Here is a 24,943-nt window from a genome sequence, read left to right on the forward strand (position 1 = left end):
AGGGAAACCCCGCCCCTTCCTAACACTGCACTGTGGTCACTTGTGGCCACCGTCTCTAGGGCCTGCACAGCGGGGTCTGGCTCTCTCTGGAACCACATTCCTCTTCCTGTCCGGCTCGAATGTTTCATCCCAAGTCCCCAAAGCCCGCTGCTTGCTTAATATGCAAGCAGCCCTCATCTCGCACCTTAACTGACTTTAGATGGATTCCACTTCCCGAACCCCAACTCGCCCATCCTCCCCAGAGACCCGTGACAGGCTGACGTGTGACCACGCACACAGGGCAGCAAGGGAAAAGCCCCCAAATCAGAGCAAACTTTCAGGTTTTTTTATTATGCATTTGACAGCATTTTCTGAGTGTTCGCACAGTGAATGGGCTTCTCTCCGAGACATCATCTTGCCACGGCGCCAAACAGTGCACACTCATTTACAAATGTCATCCGAGCTCTAAGGAATATGAGTTTGGATGTCAAGTCGATACACGCACCGAGTGACTTGACTGAACAGATGCACGTGAGAGCGTGGAGGCAGAGAACAGTCGCACAATAAATAGCCACCCCCTAAACTGCGCACGGCCCTGCCAGCATCGCTCCCCCCACCCACCGCCACCCCGAGAGACACCCTCACTCTTCCACCTGCAGAGTTTAACATTCGGCCAAGGCCAAAGCTTCATCATCCACCATCGGGAACTTCTGCACAGTGCCCTCGGCACGCACTCCACTCGGGGGCCGGCTGGGGAGGTGGGCAGCCTCTCCCCGGTGTGGACAGTACCCGGCCTGGCCACAGCTCCACACACCTACACCTGGGGGGGGGGGGGCGGCAGTGACAGCACAGCTGTGAACTGTTGGGCGTCACAGCTCCCAGCTGTTACCAATTCTACAGATCAATAGGAATTTACATAATCTACAAAGAGCTTGTGTTCCTGGCTTATTCTGAAGCCACTCCCATAGATCTACACTAACTCATGCAAGCAGATACTCAACCCTAACAGCCTTGCGCTGGGACTGCCTTTATGGCCGGCTTCCTGGCCACGAGGCCTGGGACCCCTATTGTGTGTGGGCCTGGGGTCTGCAGTGGACACAGAGGGTCAGCTGGTCAGGCAACTGGGCAAGAGCAAGCTGCACTGCGCCCCTCGGAGCTCAGAGCCGAGACAGGAACCTTCTCCTCTGCCCAAACATCAGGCTTTCCTGTGGCTTCTCCTGTGTCTCCTTCAAGATACATTCTTTTGGTGGGTACCATGTACAGCTGCAAATGTCTCCAAATCCTACAGAACTAATTCAAACCCATCAACTCCTGGACGGCTACAATCCGTGCCTCACCAACTCCGAGCACGCACGCGGCCTGGGTCGGGATACGGGAGCCGGCGCGCCCGGCCGTGACCGTTATAAGAGGGGCACGGGCCCACATCTGCAGAGAGCGAGCCTGGACTCCACGTCCTCTCTGGGAGTCACGTCAAGGCCAGCAAGTGGCTCTGGGACTGGCCACGCCTCTCCAAAAACCATTTCCTGCACGAACCCGGAGCTGCGGGCGTGAGGCCCCGGGGCACATCTGGGATCGCTTTACCCATTAGGGGGGTGGCTGCTGGGACCCGGGCACTCCTGGAGCAGGGGTGGCCGGAGTGGGGGCTGGGGTGGGTGTCCTGCCCCAGGCAAATGCACTCCTGGTCCTGGGAGAGGCGGAAATTGAATGGCGCTCCAGGCAGGGCTGAGGTCTTGGCAGGCCCGTTCCTCGAAGGGGAGGCGGGGGCAGGCAGAGCGAGGCCGAGGCCGGGCTGCGGGGCACAGGCGGCTGCTGGCGGTGGTCTAGGGCCCACTTGCTTCCTCTGCCCTCGCTGTCAACCTATCTTGGGGAGAGCGGACAAAGAAAAACAGGTCACGGAGCCGTGCTGCAGAAGGCGACCTTCAGAGCCGAGGTGGGGGCTGCCGTCCCGCCACAGGCCCAGCTGCTCCCTGATTCGAACCAGACCCCACGCCCGGCTCCTTGGTGGGCGCTCGCTTGAACGTGCGGTGCCAGCAGAGGCCGGCCCAGCTCTGACCACCGCGAGCCCGTGGGGGAGGGGCTTCCACTCGGTGAATGGGATCCTGGGAGTCACAACCTCGACCCAGAGGGAAGCGGGGACCACGGCTTTCATTCAAGGCTTTTCCCTCCCAAGGGAAGCTTCTTACAGGAACCTGCGCGGTCAAGAGGCCTGGAATCACCCCTCCCGAGGCCCCACTGGGGCTCGTGCACCACCAGTCTCACTTCTGAACGCGCACACAATGACCACAGGAACTGTGTCTTCTCTGTGTGTTGGGGGGGCGTCTCGCTGTCCCCGGAACACACCCCAGGGCCTGTGCGTCCCTCAGGCTTCCTTGGTTCACCCCTCACCTCCTCCAGGTCTTTGTGTCAGCGGCCCCTGGCCAGTGAGGCCACTCCCGCCCACCCCACCTCCAAGCGCATCCACCTGAACACATCCTAGCCCCTCTGCTCCTCCGTCCACCCACAAAGCACCACATCACGCATCACGTGGCCACCCCAGGCTCCCGTGTCAGAGCAAAGCCCGAGCGATCTGAGGCAACCTGGATTCCCTACTTGAACTTCCCACTGCTACGAAGGGAGACACGGAGCAGTGGGGTGGGGGGGGGGGGGGTAGGGGGTGAAGAATGCGTGCTTCCACCCTGCCTCCGCCCCGCCCCTGCAGCTGCTCCACCTCCCTGCGACCCCCACCCATGTCTTCTGTATCTGGTGCCATCTCCCCCCGCCGCACGGTTCTAGTTCCCCACACTCTGCCTCGTCCCCTGCTGTCACCCAGCATCTCAAATAGCACCCAGCATGTAGCAGGTGCTAGCGAGCCTTTGCTGAATGAATGCATAAGCAAATGAGTAAACGATGCCATGGACGGATGGCTTTAGTCACCTCCTGCCCTCGGAGAAAAGCCCAGGGTTGGGGCGAGGAAGAGAAGGGAGGGAAGGGGGGCCCCGCTGGGTCTGCCGCACAGGCTCACGCTCTCCTGGGGTCTCCGTGCCTCGGCCCTCCCCCACCCCCTCTAGTTTTATTACAGATGTGGACAGACCGCGCGCTGGGCCACGGCAGCCTCGTGCCACGGCGTGGGTAGCTGCGTCTTCTCCTGCTCAGCCCCTGCGGGGACCTGAGCCACCTCCAGGCTGTTATTCTGAACTCCAGTTAGCAGCCCACTGCAGAGGCGCAGGTCAGTCCTGCACCTGCTGACTGCTGGGCAACAATAAACCCAGCAGGGCTGTGGGAAGCCCTCAGGTCTCTCCCGGGAAAAAAAAAGGAGTTAAAAAAAATGGATAGAACAAATTGGAGAGGCTTGGGTGGGGAGGGGGGCTGCCAAGCTGCTGGAATTCAGCCCTGTGCAGAATCAGCCGGAGGAGAGAGCAGGGCCAGGGGACGGGAGACCACCCGGTGCTGTAGATGCAAAGGACAGGTGGAGGCCCCACCCGTCAGCCCCTGCAGCCTGCAGGGTGGGTGGTCAGCCAGCCCTGTCCAGGCTCAGTGAGCTCCCGGCTGCACAGCACTGCCCCCGAGCTACCAGCGATGCAGGGGCCGGGCTTCTGACACACAACCGCCTGGCCAGGGAGGTAGCACTGCTGTCCACTGCTCTGCCCACCCCAAGACCACCACCTCACAGGCACTGACGGTGGGGTGTGGCCCCAGGAGCTCTGAGGTCCTTCTGGCTGCCCCCCACCTCAAAGCGCCTCGGCGCCCTGCCGCACGACACGCGCTCAGACAGCCTCACCTCCTCCCACGCAGGCCTCGCGGGGCCCCAGCAGTGTCGCCTTCCTCTGCCGCGTCTGGTTCTGCTGTGGTCCCGGTGTCGCTGTGGGGAGACACCAGCTTCATGAGTCAACCTGCCCCGTCCCGGGGCCACCTCCTCCCCCACCACGAGCTCACGAGCGCACTCCCCAGGGCTCACGTTTCGGGCACAGCACCGAGGGCTGGACTACTACCAGAGTACAGCACCTTCTCCACACTCAGCTGTTTGCCAGGAGGGGCGGGGAGCACGGACAGGTACACCCCAGGGAACACCTCTCAAGGCTGCAGCCCGGCTCCGAGCCAAGCTTTGCTGGCTCATCCAACAGGCACAGGTCTCCAGCTCTCTCAAGCAGACAGCTTAGAAGTGGGTTCTCGTGAATGAGTGACCCTGGGGAAGTGATACTGCAGGTCTCACGCCCAGGTGAGCGTCCCCCCATTCCAGCCTGCAGTGGCTAGGCATGGACACGGAGCAGTGAGGCCGGATGACCCCATGAGTGGTGTGCTGTTTATGAAAAAGCAAGGGGCCAGCACTGTGGCGTAGCTGGTAAAGCTGCCGCCTGCAGTGCCAGCATCCCATATGGGCGCCGGTTCGAGTCTCGCTGCTCCACTTCCAATACTGCCCTCCACTGTGGCCTGGGAAAGCAGTGGAAGATGGCCCAAGTGCTTGGGCCCCTGCACATGCCTGGGAGACCTGGAAGAAGCTCCAGACTCTTGGCTACAGATGGGCACAGCTCTGGCCATTGCGGCCATCTGGGGAGTGAACCAGTGGATGGAAGACCTCTCTCTCTCTGCCTCTCCTCTCTCTGTGTAACTCTTTCAAATAAATAAATAAATCTTTAAAAAAGAAACAGAAAAATACACATTTGGTGGGGGTCAATTCCTCAGTCTTTGAGTGGTAGTGGCCGTGTTCAGATTTTGGTGAAGTGTGTTCAGGCCAGAGGAGACCAGAGGTGGCCACGGCTCTGTCCCACACGGCCCCAAGGCTGGGGGACACCACGTCCTCCTTTCACCGGCACGCAGGACCCCTGTGGTCAGGACCCAGCTGGGCCACCCACACCCGCCTCTGTGCAGCTCCTGCTCTGGCCTGGTCCTGGCCAGGGGGATTTGCATCTGGATTTACGAGGAACTGAGGGTGGCCTACCTGCGGGTGTCCACGGCCTGGGAGCAGAAGCGCGTGCAGGCCTTGTCCTCTCTCCCCACACAGCGGCAGCGTACGGGGGTCTGCGGCGAGGGCTGCTCGCTCCCTGGAAATGGCCCCACGGCCCGCTTGCCCCGGAGGCTTCCTCTGTAGCTGGACAGTCCATAGGGCACGGTCTGCCTGCAGAGCACAGGGCGACGTCAGGGGAGCGTACACGGCCCGGATGGGACACGGGAGGTGTCGCAGGAACCCATGTGCACCCCTCACCCAGTTCCTGGTCTGTGGATGGTTTGGAGTGAGCTGCACAGCCCAGCGTTCTGCACCCCAGAGGCTGTGAGCTGGGCCAAGTGGATGGAAGGGCCCAGCGGGACTCCCCCAGCGGCCGCCCTCTCGGGAGCCAATCGCCAGGCGTGTGCCCACCTGAGGCACTGCACACCCCATCAGTGCACGCACGCACATGCGCCAAACCACGGCTGGCTTGCGTCCCTCCCAGGCAGGTCCTGTTCCCCACCGTGGAACGCTCCACCTGGGCCTCCGCCTCACCCACTGGAAAGCTGCGAAGTGATTCGGCAGAAGCGGGGTGCGCAGTCTTCACATGACGAACCAGACAAGAACGTGTGGGTGACCCTCGTGCTGGGCCCTGTCTGGATCCTGCACGACACCGGGGTCTGCTCACCACTTACAAAGCAACCAGCACCTAGGGGCCCCCTCAACGCTGCCTGGCCCATAGCCGGGCGCCGTCCCAGACAACTCTGCCAACAACTGGGCTGGTTCTGCGCTCACTGCTGATGACAACACCACAGCTAGTCTTAGTATTGCTGACAGCGTGCCCTGGCCTCCGCACGGCGCTTCCTCCCATCACAGGGGACCCTGTGTGCCCGCCGGGGCACCCCACTGTCACCCAGGCAATCCCACGGAGCGTGCAGCTTGTGTTGGGAACCCACTTATGAGGGAGAAAGGTTTGAAACCACTGCCCAACGCCCCTCACAGCTGACGTCGGGACAGGAGGGTGGAGGCATGGTTCGAGGCAGTGAGCACTGGATCCTGGTTCTTGTACTTCTGCACATGCAAGCTGGCACTCCCCAGGGAAGAGAGAGGACTGCAGGCGGGGTCAGGGGGGACGTCAAAAGCAGAGGCCGGGTTCACTAACACCCGGGGCACGACATGGGGCAGCGAGAGGAAATGGATGTGGCCCAAGCCGCTTTCCCAGTAAGCGCTGGTTTTCCTGCTTGGTCCCCAAAGACCCGGCCACCTTGGCCTCCACGAACCCCATGAAGCATCACCAATTATCCACCTCAAAGGGTGTCCTGACATCCTCTCTGCACTTTAAAAATAAAATCAAATTGAATTTCTCTTCATTTGAAACACACACCACGGAGCCTGGCCGGCGCGGTGCGGGCAAAGGGGGTGGGGGCGCCCGCGGTGATCTGATGCCTGGAGCCGGCCTCCCTCCCTGCTGGGCAGGAGACTGCAGCCAGGAACTCACCCGAGCCTATTCTTCCTCCCTTGTTCTCCTCTCCCCAGGCGCCCGCAGAGAGAGCATTGTGGTGTGCTCCCGACAGAGGCAGGCCCAGACGCTGGGCAGTCCCGGCTCATAAAGCGGAGACAGGAAGCAGGGGACAGGCCTGCTCTGGGCGGACCCTGCGCTGAAATCCCGCTTTTCTCAGCAATGGGAGATGGGGGAGGGGTGCAAAGACAATGCAGGCACTGTGGGGAGCCGGGATTTGGCTGAAGGGGTGTTTTCCCGGTGATGGGGTCCCATGAAGTCTCCAAGTGTTGATGCTGACCCGGATCCCTATTTCTGGGTGAGAATTACGCACGAGGAGTGACAGTGTTCCCATTTTTCCATCAACGGCGAGACCTGTGATTCTGACTGTCTTCAGCATCCACAGGGCACCAAGTGCTCCACGGGAGGAGACGGCCAGGCGGGCTTGCTGAGACACACCCAGCACTGCCCCAGCACCCAGCCCTCTCCTTCCCGCGAGCCTCTGCCCTGGCCTGGCCGTCCAAGGGCTCAGAATGGAGCTTCCCACGGCTCCTGGCTCCAAACATTGAAAGACGGCAAACCACCCCGAGGAGCCCTTAGAGAAAGGAGTCCCACGCCCCTCCCAGGACACACAGGCTTCCCAACATCTCGGGAGTCCAGCCTTGAATTCCGAATTCTGGGGACCCTTGGAGTTCCATGAGAAACGTGGCAGCCCAAGGAGACTGGGTGTGCCTTCTCTTCGCTCCGGCTCCATCCCACACCAGGGGGCCTCATCTGGGCTGCAGCCCTAACCCCCTCCCCACCCGCAAACAACTGCCCCGAGGGCCCTGCAGGACAGGGGACCAGGGGTTATGCACCCGGAGCCCTGCGCTGGCCCTGACTCTGAGAGCGTGGCAGTGCACAGGCCCTGGACATCAGGACCCCGAATCCCGGGAACCTGGTCTAGAAGAAGGGGCACATGGCTTTGGTTCTCTCGGACTCCTTGCAATGGGTGAGAACCCCAGGAGGCCCTCTAACTCCCAGGGGAGAGTGGGTTACCAGCCACTCTGGAAGGTGTCTGACCTCTTTTGTATCCGTCATGGAGCTAGCCAAGGTCAGGCAAATAAAAACTGTTGGTTGAGCAACCAGCATCTAATTGTGAGATCATTCTATACGGGGACTCTTTTCGCTCTAAAGGGTTCCATAGCCACAAAAGCCATCGCCAAGGATCTCTGACATTTGTTGAGCCTCCATTGAATCCCTGGAATTGTTGCAAGTGCGTCTGTGCCCTCAGTTCACAGCTCCTGGGAACGGCTGGAGGAGGGCCAGCAGCCAGCGTGCACAGGTGTGTGCAAGGTGCACAGAGCGCAGAGAGCGACTCCCCAGCAGCTCCAGGATTAGGCTGGAAAGCACTTACAGGACGGTCGCCCCACCTGCTCGGCGGTTTCTGGATTGACTAAAGGCCTGCTGGGCAAATCAAATGGGACGCTGCCCGAACAGCTTGCAGCAGAGTCAGGGGCAAACCAGAGCCGGCTACTGTGGGGGCTTCTGGGAAGCGAGTGCCCCGTGTCAGGCAGACAAGTCCCACCTACCAGGCCCACGTTTGAGATATGTGGCCAAGCAGACAGCACGGCGGTGCCGGCTTCACCGCTCCACCACAGTCATGCCGTTGCCTTGGCCACCGGCTCCTGAATGCAGAACAGGACAGCCTAACGGTGCAGCCGTGAGCGTGACGTTAGACGGGCGGGGAACCTCTGACCGGCAGATTCACCCCGGTTGTCCCGGCCTGGCGCTCCATGAGCACGGCTCAGAGGACACAGCTCTTCATGGACATACGCAGCTCCTCCTCCTGTTACTGTTCCAGGTGGAACACACAGCCCCACACACGGGAGGGGCCAAGGCCAGGGTGCGTCCAGACGCCGGCCAGCAGGCCCGCGTGTCTGAGACACACTGCTCTCGACTCACACACTCACAATGCCCCTCGTCTGTCGGGAGGTGAGGGTGACATCAGAGGCTTCCTAGTTCTCTGTGCTTCCCAAGTGTCCCATAGAAGTGTGATGAGACGCCAGCTCCAAGCCTCCCAGGTTCATCCTTTCTCTGCATAGCCACACCGAGACCACTGGATTCCTCTCTACAAGCGTTAAATCCGGAAAATGGCTTTTTTTTTTTTTGACAGGCAGAGTGGACAGTGAGAGAGAGAGACAGAAAGAAAGGTCTTCCTTTGCCGTTGGTTCACCCTCCAATGGCCGCCGCCTGTGGCGCGCTGCGGCCAGCGCACCGCGCTGATCCGATGGCAGAAGCCAGGTACTTATCCTGGTCTCCCATGGGGTGCAGGGCCCAAGCACCTGGGCCATCCTCCACTGCACTCCCTGGCCACAGCAGAGAGCTGGCCTGGAAGAGGGGCAACCGGGACAGAATCCGGCGCCCCGACCGGGACTAGAACCGGGTGTGCCAGCGCCGCAAGGCGGAGGATTAGCCTAGTGAGCCGCAGCGCCGGCCGAAAATGGCTTTTTTTTTAAAGATTGATTTATTTGACATGCTGATTTATGGGGCAGAGGGGAGGGAGAGGGGGGAAGACGGGGGAGGGGGAGAGAGGAAGGGCGGGGAGAGATCCCTCTGCTAGTTCACTCCCCAGATGGCCACAACGGCCAGGGCTGGGCCAGGCTGGAGCATCTTCTGGGTCCTCCACGTGGGTGCAGAGGCCCAAGCACTAGGGCCATCCTCTGCTGCCTTCCCAGACCTAGCAGGGAGCTGACTCCGTTCCCCATTTCACCTCCCCGCTAATGAGCACCCGACGAGGCTGGAGCAGGGAGGTCCTGCACCCACGTGGGAGACCTGGCATGAGCTCCTGGCTGTTGTGGGCATTTGGGGACCTCTTTCTCTCTCTTCCTCCTCCCTTCAAATACATAAAATTAAAAATTATAAAAAACACACCCGAGGCCAGCTGAGCAGCCCCCACACCCCCAGCACACTCAGAGGCTGCCGGCCCCCACGCCCCCAGCACACTCGGGGGCTGCCGGCCCCCACACTCCCAGCACACTTGGGGGCTGCCGGCCCCCACACCCCCAGCACACTCGGGGGCTGCCGGCCCCAGCTCCCAGCACACTCAGGGGCTGCCGGCCCCCACACCCCCAGCACACTCAGGGACTGCCGGCCCCAGCTCCCAGCACACTCAGGGGCTGCCGGCCCCAGCTCCCAGCACACTCAGGGGCTGCCGGCCCCCACACCCCAGCACACTCAGGGGCTGCCGGCCCCCACGCCCCCAGCACACTCAGGGACTGCCGGGCTTTGCTTTCTTCTGAAGCAGGAAGAGCAACACAACGTGGCCTGTGGGCCCAGGCAGTCCACTGCAGACGGCAGAGCCCTGCCGACGGGTCCTGTGGCCACGAGGAGAAACAGCTGCTTCCCATGAGCAGAGTGGGGCAGCCCCCTGCTGCCTGGCACCAGCGGTCACCGGATACTGCCTCCCGCTGCTCCCTGGAGGACCGGCTCCAGACCCTGACATGCCCCACTGCAAGATTTCATTAAATTCCTGCCTGTGAAGGCACCACTCACCACCTCCCGGCTCGGAACTCTGCGCACGCCCGTGACCTTCATGTAGTCTCTCTGTAACCTCAGCCGGCGAGAGGGCGGGCAGACCCGGTGAGCAAGGCAGGACGCAGCAGCCCAATCTCCAAGGCCGGTGAGAGCGCCTCGTTTCACCTAGCTGGCGCCAGCTGTGTGCACACGCACACACACATGTACATGTATGCACACGCTTAGGCCAGGAGCACACACTCTGAAAGGACTCAAAGCAGGGTTAGTCAGAGCCATCATTTGTCCCTTTTGTCTCCTAGAATCCAGGCTCTCATTTCCCATGGGAATCGCCATCCCCACACACCCCACCCCGCACGGTGTGAGGGCTGAGGGACTGTCCGGTGACCTGCCACCCCTGTCCGGTCCCTAGGACGGGTCAGGGCCACTCTGACCCCAGCTCCTGAGTGGAGACACCCAAGTCCGCAAGTGCTCCGGAGTCTTGTCCGGGGGCGGACCCTACAGCCTGCCCCCCAACCCAGCCCCTCCTTCTGCTCCTGGGGCCCCTCCCCTGGCCCCCGGGGACATCCTGCATCCCACAGGAAATGTCCTTGTCCTAGGTTTCTGCTGCTCGTCACCGTGGACTCCACGGCCATCGAGTGTGACAGGAAGGCCTGCAGCCTCCCAGCTGCTGGGACACACAGAAACTTTTCTCACTGCGACAGCACCCCCGCCCCCGCCCTGGGCTGGCCGCAGGCCTTTCCTCCCAGCTGTGCCCACTGTGAAACGCCTCGCTTGGCTCGGCCCCTCCTTCAGCAGGTGGACGCGAGCAGGCTGTGCTCTGAGCCCAGGCCCTGGACACCTGGCCGACCCCACACAAGCCTTGTCCTCTGCTGAACTCGTCTTTCCCACGTGGGAAAGCCTGCTGCGGGCCAGGCCTCGTGCCAGCCAAGCCCCAGGGAAGCAAACAGCCTGGGAAGGACCTCGTGATACAAGCAGAAAACACACGCGCAGGCTCCGGCCGCAAGGCCGCGATGCAAACCCGGGCCCACGAGCATCCCGAGCGCGCACCTGAGCGGCAGCTTGACTTCTGCTGAGGGTAATCCTCCCAGCTTCCGATCAGAACTCAGGGGAGACCCCTCACCCAGCCCCCCGAGGGGGCAGGTGCACCCCCAGCAGGCCCCCCCAGTTCCTGAGGGCTTGCAGAGAGACGCCGCGTGCCATGTGCCTGGCTTGTGGCTGCTTTTGAAGACAGCGGCCCGCCCTCACAAGGGAAGTACCCGGGTGAGTACCCAGGCCCAGAGTGCTTGGGCATCTCCACAACATCACAGGGGTCTTAAAGCCCCAAGAACAAGGCCGTTCCTGGGACACGTGGGATCTGGCCGTGGCGCGCTCCCTGGTGGGGAGGAGCCGCCGGGCTGGGTCTGTGGGAATCACCGTGTGCGTCTGCTCACTTGTGCCCCAGCATCCTTCACTCCCACACCCCAGTCACAGGCGTCTGTTACAGGAAAGAAGTGAGGAGGTCTCCACTCCCCATCACCTCCAGGCCACCCTGAGGCCCCCGAGTGCACGGTTTCTCGCTGGAACAGCCTGGTCTCGGGACCACCTGATGCGCACCAGCCACGTCTGGGAACACCTTGCCCAGGCCACGTGAGCTCCCTCCCTGGCTGCACAGTCGCTGAGGCGAAAGATGGGACAGCAGAGGCTTCCCTGGGCTGGTGGCGCCCTCCCTCCGGGCCCAAGAAAGGGTAGGGCTGACCCGTCCTCTCGACCCAGCTCCGAATTCCAGCTCACCATCACTCCAGCGTCTCCCAACGGCACAGCCACAGAAGGCCTAGTGTTGCAGCTGATTTCTCAACAATGTTGCAGTGGATGCCACAGCCTAGACCTTGGCTCCGGTAATAAAACCACAACTGAGTGTGGGTGCCCGCCCCGCCCCAGCTCAGAGTGTCCCAGGATCTCACCAACCACATCTAGAAAGCGGTAGCCCAACTGTCTACTCTCGTCTGTGGCCTACTACCATACGGCTGGGCTTAAAAATAGCCCCAAGTCACAGAATTTATCACCGAATCAGCTCACTGGAACACAGAGCCGGCCCCCCACGGCCCCCCAGCTGCAGCACACGCACTTGAAAGGACCTGCAGGAGCCACCAGCAGTCAAAGGAAAGAAGGACAAATGCCTGTTTCGGGAGTGGCACAGGATCTTCAGGAGTTACCACTAAAAATAAACAAACAAGAAGAGTACGACACTCCTCCCACTCGTACGTGGGCCATCTCAGAACCCGACAGGCCACTCGGTTCCCCCAGTCTGCGGCAACCCACCAGATGAGCCAGTGTAGAGTTTCCCTCCCCAACTGCCCGTGACCCTGAAGAATTCCAGGGCGCGAGGAGGCAGGGACGCCCCCGCCGGCACGGCCCGCCTCATTATAACTTTATGCAAAGCTGCAGACAGACGAGGCCCGAAATAGTTCCCAGCAGTGGAAACCAAAGGAGCAAACAGGGAGCAGGTACTCGAGTAAGGACGGGGGTGTTGGCAGGGGGATAAAATAAATGCTGAGAGTCTCCACAGCCCTTTAAACAGTCCACAGCCCCTTAAACAGTCCACAGCCAGCAGGGGAGACACCCTGGCTAATCTTCAGAGCCTGCACAGTAGGGAATGCGGTGAGCTTCGTGAGCAAGGCTGTCCGCCGCCGGGGCGACAGGCAGCCTCCGAGTCCCCGACCTCGCTGTGTCCGCGGGTGCAGCTGTCGCGGTGTCTCCAGTGGATCCATCCCTCACCGCAGCTGGGGAAGACTGGAGTCTGGCCAGGGCCGGCCCAGGCCAGCGAGGCAAAGCTGACAAGCTCACAGGCAGAGCCCGCCTTTGTGAAAAGTGCGGATCTTTTGTTTATGGGGACTTTCTGCACTCAGTTCGATTCTCTGAAAATACCGCATCCCATGTTACCAATTCTTCCTACAGAGATTTTGCCCCAGGAACGCCTCGCTCACCCCACTCCCGCCTTGGTCCAGTAGGACCCCACAGAAATAAGACTGGCACAGATCCCAGGATGACACTCAGCCCTCTGCTTCCTCACCTCTGACTCTTGGCAAAGCTCACCGCGACTCCCTGAACCAAACCCCAAGGCAAAACCTCACCAGTGGGGCCATTGTTGCCGTGGGCCACATCCCCACATCTGTCACTGGGCCTTTCTCATTGACTCATAAAACAAGTCTGTTTCTGGTTTTTACATTACTGGGCCAGGGCCCAGGGCTCCCCGCTGACCTATTCCGCAGTTAGAGCCTTCAGAGGGGCTCCTGCTAAGTCAGCCCAAGCCTCCAAGCCCTCCAGAGGCTCCCAGCTCTCCCAAGGCTCTGTGCTGAGAACGCCAAGTGGACGCCCAGGCCCCTCTGTGTGTCCTCGGGAGACCTGGCCGGGGAGAGGCACCCCGACACTGCACCCGCACAAGTGGTCATCCACGTCGTGGCCATCCCTACCTCACCTGGCCATTTTCGGGATTTATTTAACTCTGGAGTAAAATGGATTCCTATCCGAAAGGAGCCACAGTGTGTGTGTGCCTGCCTATGTGTGCCTGTGTGTGCGAATGTACGCCTGTCTGTGTGTGTGTGTGCACGTGTGCATGCTTTAAAAAAATCTGGTTTCAACTTAAACCTGATGTGGAAAGAGAACAGATCACTTTCTTAGGCGAAATGGGGCCCCGGTGGCTGAGCGGGGGTTACACGGGTTCACCACGGGCCTTGCAGTTCCCCAGCAGAGAACTTGAGACGTCGGGTCCCGCGCGGGGCTGGGGGCTGGGGGCTGAGGTCATAAAAGCCAGTCCGGGTTGCAGCCTTGGCGAGGAGCCTCCCTCCAGGAGAAGGCATTGTTTGCCTTGCAGCTTCCTCTGTTTTAAATTCTTGCACCAGAGATGTCAGAGTGTTCATGTGATGAAGGCCAAGTTCCCACCGCACCGCCCCTTTCATCTCCAGAGAGCCAAGCTCCCCCGGGGGGCACGCGGGGTCACAACCCCTTTGCACCCAGCTCCCTGGCTTCACATCAGACCTGAGTGGGGCTCGGCTGCATTTCCACCAGGCTCATGCCGGCTCAGGGTTCCTGGGAGCACTCGGGAAGGCAGCGGCAAGGCCCCCGGATTTCGGAGGAACACCTTGCCCTCCTGCATTCCCAAGAATGTGCTACTGAAACCCAAAATGGGGATGCGACCAAGTGCTGGGTTTCCAAGGAGGGGACAGAAACAGTTAAGACAGAAAAACCCTCATGAGTGAAACCATGGCTGTCAGGGCCCCGGTCCCTCCAGGTCCCGGTCAGTCTGGGTCCCAGTCCGTCCAGGTCCCGGTCCATCTGGGCCCTGGTCTGTCTGGGTCCAGGTCCGTCTGGGCCCTGTTCTGTCTGGGTCCCGGTCCATCTGGGCCCCCGTCCGTCTGGGTCCACATTCGTCTGGGCCCCGTCTGGCCGGCCACCACCCTCTCCCTTTCTGTGTCCTCCTCTCCACAAACCCGCGGCCATTGCATTGCCCAGGATGGAGGTGTTGACAGCTGGCCCCTGACACCCACTTCAGTCTGGGACAAGGTCAGTGCGATGGGCAGGGAGGGTCCAGAGACCCTGTGGGGTTTCCAGCATCGCGTTCACTCTGCTGCGTCACCCCCTAGGAACCTGAGGCGGCAGCAGAACCCGTAACAGGTTCTAAACTGTCCTGAAAGGACAGCACAGCCCCAGCGCCTGCCTCCCCACCCCCAACATCCCGAGGCCAGCAGAAGCAACAGGGGAGGAAAAGGAGAGGCAGAAAGGGCGGGACCAAATCCCGAACGGCCTAACAACCTTTGGCCACGGGCGTCTTTATCACACTGCTTATCAGCAAGGGAGGCAGCCAGCAGGCCTCACTGGGCCAGTGAACCTGACAACACCGGGCACGCCCACACACCGCAGCCACCGTCTCTGGCTGCAGCAACAGAGGCGGCAGGCTGGGCCTTGTGGTCCTCCAGGGACTGAGCAAGCCCGGCTCACCTGGCCCAAGGAGGTCGCCTCCTACCGCCCTTGGGACAGAATGGCCCACTCACTGGTGTCCGAGCACAGAACGAGCTACGGTAGGACCCGCTCCTGCCCAGGGAGGGTTCCTACCAGGCTGCATGGGTCACCTTGGCCACCCCCATGGTCTTGGAGGTACTGAGTGCTGGCCGCGTAGAGGCACTGTGCCCACCACTCCTGGAGGACTTTCTCACGTCACCCCCAAGTCTTTCCCAAAGGCTCCTACCAATCCCCCACCACGCCACGCCACACACACTCTACAGGTGGGGAGACAGGCTCAGGGGGGTGACAGGTCTGGAGACAGGCTCAGGGAGGAGAGGGCTCCTGAGTGGCAGATGCAGAATCCGAGCCGTGAGAGCCCAGAGTCTCAGCTCCTGCCCACGACAGCCGACCTGTTCCCCCTGCAGGCAGGGCTCTGGGCGAGGGAGGAGCCCAGGACCCATCATCCCTGAACCAGAGGGCGGCACTCATTGAAAGCTGGATCTACAAGAAGCAGGAGGAGCCACGCAGACCTGTCTCCTAGGCCAGCCCAGCGCGTGACCACAGCAGGCAGGAGGTGGGTGGCTGTGCCCAGCAGCAGGGCCGGCGTGGACAGCTGGCAAGGCCCTTTCCCTGCAACCGCACACACCCCTCCCTTCATGCCAGCGCCTCCTTCGGCAAGCCGGACCACCTCGTCTGCTAGGAGGGCATACGCATCACCCCCACCCCCACTGTCTCTCCTGAGGGCTCCATGAGGCTCCGCAGGCTGCCGTGTGCTCCTTAGCAGGCCGGGAACGTATTTCTAGAATGCCACTGAGGCCGTCACGGACCAAGGCTCTGGGCTGGTGCTCACGCTGCGAGTGAACCTCACAGACGGCAAACATGACAACAGCTGGAGCTACATACACCGGCAAAGCACCACCGCCGAAAAGAACTCAGCCAGCGGGAGCAGTCTGGTGCAGGGACACGGCGGTCAGCCCACCTGGGGCCCAGCCCAGCCCGGGGCTCCTGGGCAAGGAACTCCAGACAGGGGCGCTGCGTGCACAGGTGCAGGTGCATGCTGGGAAAATGGACCTGCGGCAGGTGCCGGAGGGCAGGTTCTAGAGCCAGACTGCCGGGCCGGGACGCCATTCCCCACTCTCCTCCAGGAAGCTGGAGAGGGAGTCGCCACCTGACTGATGGGCTTGTGACAAGTGACTCGGGGAGTAGCCATCTTCACCCCAACTTGCATCGCCACTGCTGCCAGGGCCAAACGTCCATGACGCTTTGCCCAGACTGACGGCCAAAAGACCGGCCCTGCCCCAAAGAGCCGCGTCTCCGGATGAGATCACCGGCCTGGGCCGGCTCACGACTCGGGGTGATGCTCACCAGGAGCCCCCACAGCACTTGGTGGGGGCGCAGCCGGGTCGTGTGTGCAGGATGGCGTTCCAGACCCGGCCACCCCACCCTCCGCGCGACGGCTTGGCAGTCCTCTTGGAAGCGTGCTCAAAGTGACTTTCCTGAGGACCACAAAAGGCCAGGCCAGGCCACGTGGTGATGTCGCCTTTGTGTGGCAGGAGGCAGTCTAAATGCTTTGTCAATTGTGGTTATTATTATTACATTACTCTGCTTCTTTGAAAAGAAAAGAATGCAAAACAAATGTCATTCCTGGTGGATTAAGTAAGCCTGGCATGTTTCGGACAAGCCTGGGCAGGCAGAATGTGGCTGGACAGCAGGGACGAGAGGGCCACTCTCACAGGGCCGAACTGGGGTCTGCACCTTGCAGAGGGCGCCCAGGGGTGACGGCACCCCCCAGCCCAGGGCCACACGGCGCACGGACGCCCAGACACTGGGGCAGAGCACCCGAGCCCCCGGAGTGCGGTCGGCAGGTTTCTCACCAGTCCTAATTTCACACACTCTGCCCTGCTCTGGCTAAGTGCATCCCTACTTGTCAAGCTCATGTGGCTCATTTCTGTTTGGAAGACACGGTCACCGCCACAGCGTCACAATGTCTCCCTCGGATGTCCGTGGCGGGGCCCTCACTCCCAGGGTGGGGAGGGATGCGGCGGACGCTGCTGGGCGTCCCGCAGCCCAGCTGGCCCCCAGCTCTTCCGCCAGTGCCCCAGCTGTAGGGTGAGGGTGGCACTGCCATCGCTGCCACAGGGCTGGGCCAGGCTGCCCAGGAGTTGGGTCAGCAGCACGAAGATGTTCCTCGCAGGGTACGTCAGATGCCGCTAGCAGGTGAAACAGTGGCTCTGAGTAAAGCACTTGACCGTCCTGAGCGTGCCCTGACCTCAGTCGGTCAGCTGAAGCCCGGGGCGTACGCAGAAGTCCCCCAAGACGAAGGCATTGTGGACTCAGGCCTACAACTCCAACTAGCACACGGACGTCCAGTTGACTGGCCCCTCCGTCCCGTCAGCCAGCTCCTTACAATCCACCTGCCTGCACACACACACACACCCATGCACACACAAGCACACATGCACGCATGCATATATATGCACACATGCATACATACAGGCACACACATGCACACACGCGTGTACACACAGGTACATGCATGCACACACGCTCACACATGCCCCGTGCTTCTGGACCATGCACGACTGCCCTGCTCTCCACTCCCCTCGTCGCCGACTTGACTTTTGTTTTTCTTGGCAGCGGCAGAGTTGTCGGGGAGCCGTGGGGAGCTGGGGTTCCCAACACAGCCAGCCTCCATGCTTCGCTGTGATCTCAGCTGCCGCGGTGGGGCCACGTGCAGGTGTCACGGGACGCATCTGCTGCTCCTGCGGAGCCTTCTAAAGGAGGCACCAGCAGTGACAGGCAGGGTCCCGGGACCACTCCCCACGCACGCCTACGGGCAGACACAGGCCTCCCTCAGAAAGCCATCCATGCGCCCTGCATGGGCAGACTTCACGTGTGAGCACAGTGCCACAGACGAGGACCACAGGCACAGCGACAAGCAGGGGGACTTAACCCGGGTCAGCCAGCACTGACCAGGCGTCCCCGGCCTGCTGGCCCTGACTGAAGAGGCCGACCAAGCTCAGGACACAGAACAAAGTGGGGAAACCAGAGACGCACAGCCCTCCGGCCCCAGGGACAGACGTGACCTGCTGGAACAGCAATGTCACCAGCGCTGGCCTCGACACCACGGCTCCGTGAGGCGCACAGGGCCTGGCGAGGAAATCCCGGCACTGCTCCTGCCCAGACCACAGGCACAGAGCCATCCTGCTAAGACGAGGGGGGACGCTTGATTCTGGGCCACGAGTGGACAGGAGGAGGAGAGCCGTCCAAGACTCCAGAAGAGAAGGGCACCCCAAGTCCAAGTGCCCCCGGATTCACACTTGAGGAGCAGGGCTCCTCGGAGGCCCCCCGCCCCAGTGGGAGGGACAAGGACAAAGCCACACCCTGGGAACAGGTGAGGGAGAGGAACCTGGGCAAGGACCCCGCCTTTCCTCACTGCAGCCAGCACCCGGCACCTGCCAGCTCCACGAAGTAACGGCCCAGATCTCTGCCTCTCCCCACGTCCCATCACTGGAGCCGTTTTCTCAACCTGCAATCTTGCCTGAGATGTTTTAGAGACAGCACATGGACCTACTGATGCATCGACAGAGGTCCAGAATGGAAGGGGGAGGGGAAGGCGCGAAGGAGGGAAAGCTGGCCAGGAAAGTCTTCCCAATAAAAATCATTCTGCTTGTCTAATCTCAAAACGCCCGAGTCTGGCTATCGTCACTTCTGTTTTCCAAGTACCTTGCGGGACGCCCCAACGCCAGATTTACTCTTTCCTGGTGTTTACAGTGACACGGAGCAGAGAAAGAGGGGAAGAGGTAAATCAGACTTTGGGGAGAAAGTGACCGAGTTTGCCGTCCTGGTAGAATTCAGACGCACAGCTCCATCTCGGGCCGTGGTAGACACCTCAAACAGATAGGGCACTCTTCTGAGCCCCGGATAGGTCTCAAGAAACTGCTCCCACTGCAGCCGGTGCTGGGCTAGGCAGACAGGCGAAGCCGAGGTGGTCCCAGGTCCCCCTGCCTCCCCTACAACCTGCCTAGGCCACCTGCCCCTCATCTCTTAACCTCCTTCTTTCTCCTTCCAGATCCACAGCTTGGGGCTGTCGCCAGGGCAAGGACTCGTCCCACTGTTGACCCCGTGAGGCTAACTGGGCCAGAACACAGTGCCAGGAGCCAGCTATAGGAGGGGGTGACTCTGATACTGTGTGTGAGAAGAGACGGCGATCCCTGACATCCCAACACACATCCCCGTGACCTCCCGGCGAAGGGCAAGCAGGTGGAGGGGCGCCCCTCCCCCCTCCCCCTTCCTCCCTGGTGCCATCCGGTTCCGCAGCACAATTTGTGCAATCCAGGGTGAAATGCAAAGGTGGAGCCCCCAGGTCGAGTTTGCAGACGGCGAGGGCAGAAGGTGAAAGCGAGGCGGGTCCTTGTGTGCAGCCGGCTCTGCCGTCGCCGGGGCCAGCCGGGTGACTCTGCAGACCGCCATCCTGGATGCGGGCAGGAGCCTGGCTGCCTGGTTTGAGACACTGGGCCCTCAGCCTGACCCTCCCTTGCACTTAGTCCATGACACAAGGCGGCTGCGTCCCTTCAAAGCGACCGCCCAGTGGGCTCAGAAGTTGGGGACAAAGGGACCTACGAGGGAGCCAACCACACAGAGGCGGCCGAGCAGCCTTCAGACCCAGAGTTCGTGTCCACAGAGCATTTTCTGGCCCACGTCCTGGACCTTGGAGCCCAGGAGGTCGGGGGCCAGAGCCAAGTCAAGCCCCACGCCCCATCCTGTGCAAAATGTGATCCTCCAGAGAGGGGGCTCCAGGGGGCTGAGTGTGTGGGGACGCTGGACCCTCCCCCTGCGAGAGAGCTCCCAGAGCCCCTGGGGCCTGGGCAGTGGGAGACCCCGGGGGGGGGGCGCAGCACCCACGCTGCCTCTGGCTCTGCGGGCTCTGCCAGACCCACCCTGAAACTCCCCGGGGGCGGGGCTGCTGTCAAGGAATTCTAAACTCCTGGCAGCCTGGGAGGTCAGCAGGGTGGACAAGCACACTCAGCCTCTGGGGTGCAGGACAGACTTTCGGGGCTTTCCTCCACCTCGGGCCAGCGTCTCGGGTGTCTAATCCTCTCTGCCAGCTCACTGCTCCTGGGAGGGGCCTCTCCGCCACCACACAGGCAGGATTGGGTTTCCCCAGGGCCAGGGCCGAGGAAGGGGACACGGCTCACACATGGACCTGCAGGCGGGACCCGGGCTGGCGGGAGACCCGGCAGGGGCTGAGGGGTGGCATCAGGCCCCCTGGGACGGGGACAGTGAGGCAGGGGCGGGCTGGGGCTGACTCACTCCGGAGTGTTGATCCAGATGATGTCCAGGTGGCAGTAGTAGACGCACTCTTTGTCTTTGTAGGTGAAGCAGGTGCAACGTCGCGCACGGCGGTGCCCCGGGTCCCCCTCGGCCGCCTGCCCCCGCCCAGGGCTTCCAGGGCTGGGCCCCTTGCCTGCCGTGGGGGCCACAGTCTGCCTTCTAGGGCTGGCCACAGAGTCTTCACAGTCCCCCTCAGACCCGGCTACACGGGGGGCCCGGGGCACGCTGGTCCTGCCAGCACCCCCAGTCTGGGGGCAAGGCACGAATCCTGCAAGGAGCAAAGACCAGGGGCTCCTGAGCCCAGAGAGCAGACCCCTCAACGCCCACCCCGCACGCACCTGGGATGGGGGCGGGGCAGGCAAACTCCTGCAAAGTTATCTCAATTGTCTCACATCTCCGAGCTAAGCCAAGCCTTCCAGCAGCCAGCACAGCCCTGAACACAGGTTCCGAAAATGTTCCAAGCCCAGTGCATGCCGTGTGAAGCGCTTGCAAGCTTCCTCCACGCACTCCCTGCAGAGCCTGCAAGCCATCTAAATTCGCTGAAAACTTGCACGCACTCTGCTCGGGCTCTGAAAACTTGGCTAGCATTCTGCAGTCTGCAGAGGGCTTCGGAGACACTGACCAAGTGAGCTGGAACCAGCCCCCATAGCCCACAGTGCAGGCCCTGCGCTGAGCTGCTGCGCCCACCCCCGCCGCCGAGTGCCTCCAGGGGTGCGGGGCCCTCCCCGCGACGCGCGCACCTCGCTGCCCAGGTCCTTTTGTGTGCGCTCGCGCCGGGACAGGCGCGCGCCCCGGGCCGCTTACCTGCGGCGGCGGTCACTGTGAGCCCCAAAAGGATCCACAGCCCGGGCTCCATGAACCCGGATCAGGCGCGGGAGCACCGGGGCGGCAGGTCGGCCGCTGGTGGCCAGGTACAGCGGGCCGCGCGGCTCGCCGTGGGGGTTCGAGGCCGCCGGCTCGCTGGCTCGCTGCGTCCTGGGCTGCAGCCGGCAGTTGGGTGCGGCGGTCACCAACTTTCAGCGCGCGCTGCCCATCCCCGCGCAGGACTGGCCGGCTGTGGGCTCGGGCTTTTCTGGCTCCGCACCACCCCCCTCGCCTCCCCGCCCCCCGGAGGGGCTGGAGCTGCCGCGCGGGGCCTTTGAACCAGGGGCGCCCCGGGGGTCGCCGCCCAAACACAGGGGGAACCGGCCAAGAGCACTGCGGCCGGAGGCGCACCCAGGACAGCAAGGGGCGGGGGCGGGACGGCCGCCGCGAGGCCACGCGCGCGCGCGCGCGCGCGCACACACACACTCTCGTGCGCAGCGACCGGGTCCCACCCCGGGACCTGCGGCCCCTGGCCCGGCGCGGCTCGCGCGCGGAGCCAGCGAACTTTACACTCGTGACTCACGCGCGCCTCAGCGGCTCCCACCTCTCCCGCGGTTCGGGGACAAAGTCGGCCAGGACCCCGGCTCGGCGGGGCAGGGAGGCCCCGCACCGCTGCGGGCGCCCGCGGAGCCAGCGTCCTCAGCTCACAACTGCTCTCAGAGCCATCTGAGCCCCACGGGGGCGAGGCTATCCTCACCTTTGGTTCAGAGACCCGCGTGGGAGGCCACGGGGTCCCTGCTTCTCGGAGCGCTTGGCCCAGGTTTCCAGTGCGCCTGTGCACCCTGGGGCCGCCACGCAGGGAAGGTGGGCCTACGCATCCGTGCGGCCCTCGTGTCCCAGGTGCGGCCCTCGTGCTGGGGGCATGGCCTTCTTGCTGGGGGGGTGTGGTCCTCGTGCTGGGGGTGTGGCCCTCATGCTGGGGGTGTGGCCCCCGTGCTCTCGGCTGTGGCCTTCATGGCAGCAGTCATGGCCCGCCATCATCAACTGGGCGGCAGCATGAGTTGAGTGAGCAACTTCTGTGGTGAGCGGTAGCAGGTGCTGCGACCTCCACCTGGCAGCCTTGCTGGGGCCGGTTCACAGCCGCCCTGCTGTGAGGAACCCAGCCAGCCCTGGTGGGAGACCACGTGGAGAAACACGCCCCGAGAGAGAGACTGAGGCCTCGCGGCCGACAGCCGTCGTCAGTGACCAGCGAGCCCTCGGGCGCCCCACACTCACAGCCTTTGCAGCTCCAGGTGGAACGTAGCCGTCCACGCTGATCCTTCGAGTTCCCCGTGACCACATCTGCGCACATAGCAAGGGGCCGCCTTGCGCCCCAGCAGTTGTAATCTGCTACAGACGGACAGTAACTCAAGTAGACTGGCGCTCCCGCCGAGTTTCCGCGTCTGTTCCCCGTCCAGCCCTCACGTCCAGCCCTGGGTCCCACTCAAAGAGCAGAAGAGTGGAGTATGATGGACGCCGTGTTGTGGGGGCTTTGCCACCAGGCAAAGTGGGGAAACCAGGTCTGGAGGACCAGCTCTCCCTGCGGTCTAGAATCCGTCAGTCCACCAGGATCTGAGCGCCCTGGGCTCTCTGCAGCACAGCCCAGTGCACGGGGGATTTTCAACAGCACAGTCCCAGGTCAAGGGCGGGGCAGGTGTGGCGTGGAGGGAGCCCCTGCCTTCTGGCTCACGAGTGGCACCGTCTCCTTGTGTCCTCACCTGCAGGCAGAGCCCAGGGATCTCCGTGGGGCCTCTCTGATAAGGGTGCGCATCCCACTTTTGGAGGCTCCACCCTCATAGCCACCTAATACCCTTACCTTGGGAGCAAGCATTTCCACGGATAAATATGGAAAGGACCAACCTCCACTCCATCTCTCCTTGGAATCAGAACAGCCAGCCCCTGCAAAGTAAAATGTCTTGAGTGGATAGCTGGAGAAGTAGAAAACACACTGGTAGGCTAGAAAAAGGGAAGGCGCGTCCAGACAGGGCCATGGCCTTCATCTGCGTGTCCAGACAGGGCCGTGGCCTTCATCTGCGTGTCCAGACAGGGCCGTGGCCTTCAGCCGTGTGTCCAGACAGGGCCGTGGCCTTCAGCCGTGTGTCCAGACAGGGCCGTGGCCTTCAGCCGTGTGTCCAGACAGGGCCGTGGCCTTCAGCCGTGTGTCCAGACAGGGCCGTGGCCTTCCGCTGTGTGGTCCAGGCACAGGACTGGGGCCTTTCAGCCGCGTGTCCAGATACAGGGCCGTGGCCTTCCGCTGCGTGTCCTGACACAGGGCCATGGCCTTCGGCCATGTGGTCCAGACACAGGGCCTTCCGCCATGAGGGGCAGCCCACCTTTGTCTGTTCCCAGACTGCGGCCAACAAGCCGGGCCTTGAGTCTCCTGCTCTGCTCAGGCTAAGGTGATTCAGGGATAGAGAACCAAGGAGATGGGCGTTAGAAGTCTGCGCGGAGTGGGGAGAGGGGCGTGGTGGGTGGAGAGGGGGCATGGTGGGCTGGGGAGCAGGGCCTGGTGGGCTGCATGGCCTTCAAGCTGGCCTCCTGATTGGGCCTGCAGCCGCCTGGACACCAGGATCTGAGTGGAGCCCCAGGGTGACAGCAGCCGTGACGCCCAGCTGAAGACCTGCTCCCTGTCTCTGCTCCGCGTTAGTACTCCTGGGGGTGCCCAGCGGGCCTCGGCCGGCCGCCCTTTAGCTAGCCTCCAGCAAACTCCCATTCTGCACAGAGGCAGGGAGGCCACAGGCTCAGGGCCGTGGGCAGGCGGAGGAATTCAGCTCGGGCTGCAACGTTGTTTGTTTCCACTGCACTTGACTTTGTGTTTGTCTTTACCAATCGCAGTGATGCTGGCTATCTGTGTGGAGTCATGATACAGAAATTCCTTTCCGATTAATTTACTGAAGTCAGGGGAAAAGGACCTGAACGAAACATGGGTCGTTGCACGGCAGGGCTGGGAGACCACAAGGTGACTGCCCATGCCTGGGGTCTGTCCCGCTCTGATCTGAAGCATCACCCTAGGCAAGGAGAGGGCAGGGAGCGGGGGGAGGGGTGGGAGGAGGAGGAGGAGGAGGAGGAGGAGGAGGAGGGGAGCGTTTCTGTCACGAAGTCCCTGAGCAGGACACGGCAGTCGCCACCACAAACCTGGCTAAATCGGGGTCTGTGGAAATGAATAAAACACGGATAATACGTTGAGCACAGAAATTCAATCCATGGTCCATTTCTAGGACTTCTGCAGTGGTAGTGCAGTGTGTTCGGTCAGCCTGGCCGCAGTGATTGGTGGAGGGCTGGGCACATGGTCAGACTGGATGAACAGGAGTCAGTCTTGGGGCTTTTGCCGGAACACTTGAAGAGGCAGTTCTCTGTTCACTGGGATTGTTGAGAAGAGTGGAAATATGCTTAAGGCTTCTGGCAGCCACCTTGTTACACGAGGCAAGACTTTGTGGATGGATCCGGCACAGAGGAGATAGCCGTGCAGAGATGGAGAGGCAGCTGGGGTCCTAGCGCGTCCTCCGAGACTGGATCCTGCTGGCCTGAAATCCACACTGTCGCTGAGCTACTTCCAGGAGCTTGTGAGTTCCTTTTCTGTCTGCGCTCACTTGGATTCTGTCACTTCCAACTGGAGAAGTCCTGGCTGCACATGACCTGCCCCCCCCCCCCGGCTCCCGGCTAAGCAGTGCACAGAGGAAACAGGACTCGCGTGATCCCGTGCCACGCTGCTCGAAAGGGTTTCAATCACTGCTTTGCCCTTAAGAGAACTCAACAAACATCATGCGAACATCACCCCCCCTTTACAGATGGAAACACTGAGGCTCAGAGGGGTCTGAGGAGCCAGCCTGCCGTCACACAGCTCCTAAGTGGCAGAGTTGGGATTCAAATCCAGCTCTGCTGCATCCCAGGGGCAG

General features: G+C 62.0%; 1 protein-coding gene across 3 annotated transcripts; it reads right to left on the reverse strand.

Moving 5' to 3' along the window:
* Positions 1-303: 303 nt before the first annotated feature.
* On the reverse strand, positions 304-21,508 carry EDN3 (endothelin 3). 3 transcript variants are annotated; one of them, XM_008248827.5, is made up of 5 exons: positions 21,009-21,508; positions 20,184-20,472; positions 4,895-5,071; positions 3,737-3,817; positions 304-1,840 (listed from the first exon to the last, which is right to left on the reverse strand). In XM_008248827.5, exons 1-5 carry the CDS (start codon positions 21,058-21,060, stop codon positions 1,837-1,839), a joined length of 603 nt encoding a protein of 200 aa, XP_008247049.4. In that variant the 5' UTR covers positions 21,061-21,508; the 3' UTR covers positions 304-1,836. The 3 variants fall into 3 exon arrangements, with proteins under 3 accessions (XP_008247049.4, XP_008247048.4, XP_089163082.1); XM_008248826.5 differs by having other exon boundaries at positions 304-1,836; positions 21,009-21,503; XM_089306956.1 differs by lacking the exons at positions 20,184-20,472; positions 21,009-21,508 and adding an exon at positions 9,912-10,545.
* Positions 21,509-24,943: the final 3,435 nt, after the last annotated feature.

This window comes from Oryctolagus cuniculus, chromosome 11 (genome assembly GCF_051225735.1).
Source record: "Oryctolagus cuniculus isolate XC-2025 breed Fujian yellow rabbit chromosome 11, ASM5122573v1, whole genome shotgun sequence".
Lineage (NCBI taxonomy): Eukaryota > Metazoa > Chordata > Mammalia > Lagomorpha > Leporidae > Oryctolagus > Oryctolagus cuniculus.

Bases quoted from the DNA above. Each gene is read 5' to 3' on its own strand.
- EDN3 (XM_008248826.5), bottom strand. From the start codon at position 21,060: ATGGAGCCCGGGCTGTGGATCCTTTTGGGGCTCACAGTGACCGCCGCC. The intron at 5,072-20,183 runs GTGAGTCAGCCC...TGTGCTCTGCAG, and splicing joins ATCTGGATCAACACTCCGGA to GCAGACCGTGCCCTATGGAC. The intron at 1,837-3,736 runs GTGAGGCTGTCT...TCCCCAAGATAG, and splicing joins CGAGGCCTGCGTGGGAGGAG to GTTGACAGCGAGGGCAGAGG.